The following is a 5,047-nucleotide window of genomic DNA, read 5'->3' on the forward strand; positions in this document are numbered from 1 at the left end:
CAAATTTCAGTTACTTGAGATAGATTTGTCAGAACATCTTTACCTTTTGTTAGTTTATATAACAACCAGGTATCAATAGTCCCAAAGCAACAATTTTCTTCTTCAACTGCCTTTTGTACCTTGAAAATACAACAGTACAAAATCAATTCAAAAAGACTAAATTATTAAGTTCATGATTAAGTGCAAATCCACTGATATGATAAATTTTTGATAAAAATTTATACATAGAAAAACAATTTTCTAGAATATATTTCAAATAGTTCTAAGTGATTATTACAGGGTATGAAATTTAGCACGGGGAAAGGGAGGAGATTTGCATTTACTATACAATATTTCTGAAAGGCTTTAAGTTTTATACCAAGCGTGTGTTAGTTACTTTTGTGTTTAAAAAAAAAAAAAAAAGCAAAGTATACATACAAATACACTAGCAGGGATGGCACACTATGGCCCACAGGCCAAATCCAGCCCACTGCCTGTTTTGTATAGCAAGTTAAGAATGATTTTTAATGCTTAAAACGAAAAAAGGAGGAATATTTTGTGACACATGAAAAGTATATGAAATTCAAATTTGTGCATACATAAAGTTTTATTAGAACACAGCTATGCTCATTTATTTATGGATTACCTACGGCTTCTTTCACACTACAATGGCCAAGTAGTTCTGACAAAAACTTTATGACCCTCAAAGCCTAAAATATTATTATCTGGCCTTTACAGAAAAAAAATTTCCAATCCTTGGCCTAAAGCATGGCAAGGGAAACAAAAGTGTCAAAACCTCTTTAAAACAGCTAGTAGAGAAACTGAAATGCTTGTTAGTATGTTATTAACATATTGGAGAACAATTTCCTGAAATGAATTTTATCACCTCTCCAACTCTTATTTGTCCTTCAAGACTAGCATTTCCTGGCTTTGTCCAACCTGAGCTCCCCTCCCACCAACATACACACCCCTCCTAACTCAGTCTGCAGTACTCTATGGATACCTTCCATTATCCACAGCATTACTGCTTCTCTACTAGAGGCTAAGCTCCTCAAGAGCAGGGACATTCACATTCATAATCCCAATACCTAGGAGGGTTCCAGGCATGTAGCAGATGTTCAAAAAAATGCTTGTTAAATAAATAACTGAAATAAAAAGAAAAGCAAATGGAAACATTTAAAGATAAATTTTGGGACCAGGCGCAGTAGTTTATGCCTGTAATCCTAGCACTATGGGAGGCTGAGGCAGGAGGATCACTTGAGGTCAGGAGTTCAAGACCAGCCTGAGCAAGAGCTGTCTCTACCAAAAATAGAAAAATTAGCCAGGCATGCGCCTGTAATCCCAGCTACCTGGGAAACTGAGGCAGGAGAATCACTTGAGCCCAGGAGTTTGAGGTTGCTGTGAGCTAGGATGACGCGACGGCACTCTACCCTGGGCAACACTCTGTCTCAAAAAAAAAAAAAAAAAAAAAAAAAAAAAAAAAAAAAAAAAAAAAAAAAAAAAAAAAAAAAAAAAAAAGAATAATAATGAAAAACATGTTAGAGAATATCCTTAACATAAAATGGAAAAATGGTATAAGTATCATAAAATTTAAAAATGAATAGAAATGATATTTTATTAATAAATAAGATAAATTCTAACTATTTACCTCCAACAGTATGTTGAGGGTTATTTCCAGTATTAATATCCAAAAAAGTTCCAGTTCCCATGGTTAATTTCACATCACCTGTCTGGAAACAGCACTCTCCAAACATGGCTGACTGCTGGTCGGCGACCTACCAAAAATGTTCAAATGTAAGACCCACTGCTCTTAGTGATGGTCCATTTCATTATATTCCATCGCCTCATTCATTGTATTCTCATGATTAACCATTTTCTTGTTCCTTAAGTAAGTAAAATAAAATCCCAAAGAGAACAGAGAGCAATAACTATAGGATAGGAGTTTCTCTAGGGCTAATACTGTATGGATAATTAATGTGCCTGAGGAATTTTTAATGGGCAACCTACTTCATGACTTTTAAGTATCATATGAATTATCTTAGAAATGAAGGTAAGAATAAAAATTGTACGGAAAAAAACCGACTAAGATTTTTCATTTTCAACTTACAGAGGTTTCATTCATTAGTCAAAATAACTGACCCTCACAAACTTTTATTAAGTGATGGGTGCATGTTTTAATATAAATAGATGTAAGTCAAAAACATCCATTTCCCAATCATACATTTTTGTTAAAAGAAAAATCATAACATTTTGTTAACATAGTCAAATGCAGACATACATACAGCAATATTTCAAGGATCAAAACACATCGAAAGAACCATTTCTCACTAATACATAATTCTTCCAGCCATACCTTAATCCTACCCTGAACCTATCCCTAGACTGAATAAGACTGATCCTCTCTAAATGACAATGAATGTGTAACTTGGGAATTAAATTCCCCTTCCCTTGCCAGCTCCCCCAGCAACTGTGGGGACTGTCCGTCTAGGGACAGGTGGTCTCTACCTCTGTTTAAGCTATTGCAGGAAATCAAAAGCAATGTGAAAGGATCCTTAAAAATCAAAACCAGTATATTTTTCATTCTTCCACAAGTTTCTTTACTGGTAGATGCTGGCTAAAGATTTTATTACATGTACATACAACTTTTTCCTTTAGTTTAAATTGCCCTAACACTGTTTATGGTTATACTGTATCAAATATAAACTAAGCACTGGCCCCCATCACTGTTTTTTGTTTCAGACTACCAAATATAAACTAAACACTATTCAGAATACATCTTTAAAAATGTCATGGTTTTCTGAAAAACAATATACAAGTCAGAGAAGATTATGTAGTGCTTCCATGATAAAAGCCTGCCCCAGTATTCCCCTTTCTAAAAATATAGAGGATACTTCTGGTAACATCCAGGTTCCTTTAACTTAAAAAGAAAAAAAAGATATTTTAATTTTATTCTGCCAAGGACCTTTTAGTTCTCTTAATGCTAGTTCCAATTAGTCACATATATTGATTTAATTTATACCATACAAAGGGAAACTCTCAAGTTTTCTACTTACCAAGGCAACTATTGGTATAGGCACACCAAATATTTCTTCATCCACTGATCCAAAATAGTGGCTTCAAATAAAATTGATTAAAAAGTTAGTGACAGTTCTAGAAATATTAATTCTAAAATTCAGCAAATTGTTTTTAGCATAGGACAAAAAGTTATATAATAAACATATAAGCCCCTCAATCATTTAATAAAATGCTTTTCCCCACCAAAGTAAAGTGAATTCAAGAATTTTGCTGGTTTCAATGTCTAATGTTCATTATTACCTCGTGTCCTTCACAGGAGGCAGGAGAGAGAGTGGTATTGAAAGCAGGGAAGTAATGAGTCCACTCCAACACATCTGAGCATAGAAGTATATCATCAGAATATAAATATTTACATATTTCAAATCTATAAACATTTCAAAACATTATGGTATACATGACATATATATAAAAGTTTTGTCAGTTAAAAATTAATTAATTAAAAAAGTTTTAAATCCAACCTCTATTACACAAAAACAGGTAACTCAAAAGGAAGAAGAAAAAATCTTTACCTCATACGGGTCAAAAAGTCCAGTTGTACTAGCATTTGAAAAATCTGTGGCATATGCAGAACCTAAATTTACATTGGAAAAATGCATTTATTATCAGATAGTATAAATCATGAATTAAAAAATAAAATCCTAAGCCCCCTGCTGGCTGATTGGACCCCTCTCTCAGCCAAGAGGACCCTAGAGAAACCTTAAAACTGAGTTCCCAGCCACGACAGGATGGGAGGTAGGACATGCCTCCTTACACTTCCTCCCTTGCTAACTGCCATGGGTTGTTTTTCCCAGGGGCTAAACAGAAAACAATCTGGTGATCCAGACCAGCATTCTTTCCTGATGAGAGATAACCAAGCATGAAGTGGTTTAAGCAGTCTAGGAAGCAAATGCAGAGGGTTTTCGTGTCCTTGTTTCACCTTCTGACACCAGAGGGCTGCCATATTCTAAACACATACCCTGTAAAGGGTTATGAAGCTTGACTGTACATGCACCTGTTTCTCCTTTCATAAATATTCATGACTCCTCCTATAGCTTATTAAATATGTATATTTGGCCACCCTGCTCAGCATAAATTCCTTTTCCCATGTCCCTCCCTTGAAGTATGTGTTCCTGGCTATGGCCAGGGGCTCTGCTTTCCAGCCTGCAAAAATGGCTATCCACAGGCTACAACCCTTCATAAGAAATAAAGTTCTTCTTTGCAAACTATGAACTTCATTATTTCTTCTGTTAACAAAATCAACCCTGGCAATCAATGGAGTGACAGATGTCACAGCCAGATTGCCCTCACATCCTATCTTGAGTTTATAATCTAGACCTTTGTGTACCTTCAAATTCATTCCAAAATATATATTTAAATATGAAGTTTCCAAAAGCAATTTCCTGCTTAATTTTTATGAACTCTTATAATTTATAAAAGCACTTTCATATACATAGCCACTTTATGATCCCCAGTATAAAGATGAAGAAAGAGGTTCAGAGATGCTAAGTGATCACTCATAGTTATACCCCATTGCAACATGGCAGATTTGGTATCCAAGTCAAGTCTTATCACTCTTGAAGTTAAGATTGTTCCCCAGTCTTATCTTTCAGGTTTCATCACAATTTTAAAATTGCCCTGTTCTTAGAACAAATCTGGAGTAAGTCTAGCTTTATTACAACATGTAGTTATTACATTAGAGTACTAAAGAGCAGTATGTCTGAGATACAGAAAGGAAAAAGTAACTTCTACTTTTTTGGCCAGGCGAGGTGGCTCACGCCTATAATCCTAGCACTCTGGGAGGCTGAGGTGGGAGGATCGCTTGAGCTCAGGAGTTCGAGACCAGACTGAGCAAGAGCGAGACCCCATCTCTACTAAAAATAGGAAAAATTAGCCTGGCGTGGTGGCTCATGCCTGTAGTCCCAGTTTCTTGGAAGGCTGAGGCAGGAGGATTGCTTGAGCCTGGGAGTTGGAGGTTGCTGTGAGCTAGGCTGATGCCTTGTCACTCTAACCTGGG

At 35.7% G+C, this 5,047-nt stretch overlaps 1 protein-coding gene across 1 annotated transcript in view; it reads right to left on the bottom strand.

Moving 5' to 3' along the window:
* GK5 (glycerol kinase 5 (putative)) overlaps positions 1–5,047 on the bottom strand; it is a 103,370-nt gene that overhangs the window by 40,643 nt on the left and 57,680 nt on the right. Inside the window, exons 6-9 of the mRNA XM_012647411.1 lie at positions 3,564–3,625; positions 3,295–3,368; positions 3,033–3,093; positions 1,628–1,754 (exon numbers count right to left, since the gene is read on the bottom strand). Of these exons, the coding sequence (XP_012502865.1) occupies positions 1,628–1,754; positions 3,033–3,093; positions 3,295–3,368; positions 3,564–3,625 (324 nt within the window). The remainder of the gene's footprint in view (positions 1–1,627; positions 1,755–3,032; positions 3,094–3,294; positions 3,369–3,563; positions 3,626–5,047) is intronic.

This window comes from Propithecus coquereli, unplaced genomic scaffold (assembly GCF_000956105.1).
Source record: "Propithecus coquereli isolate 6110/MARCELLA unplaced genomic scaffold, Pcoq_1.0 Scaffold268, whole genome shotgun sequence".
NCBI lineage: Eukaryota > Metazoa > Chordata > Mammalia > Primates > Indriidae > Propithecus > Propithecus coquereli.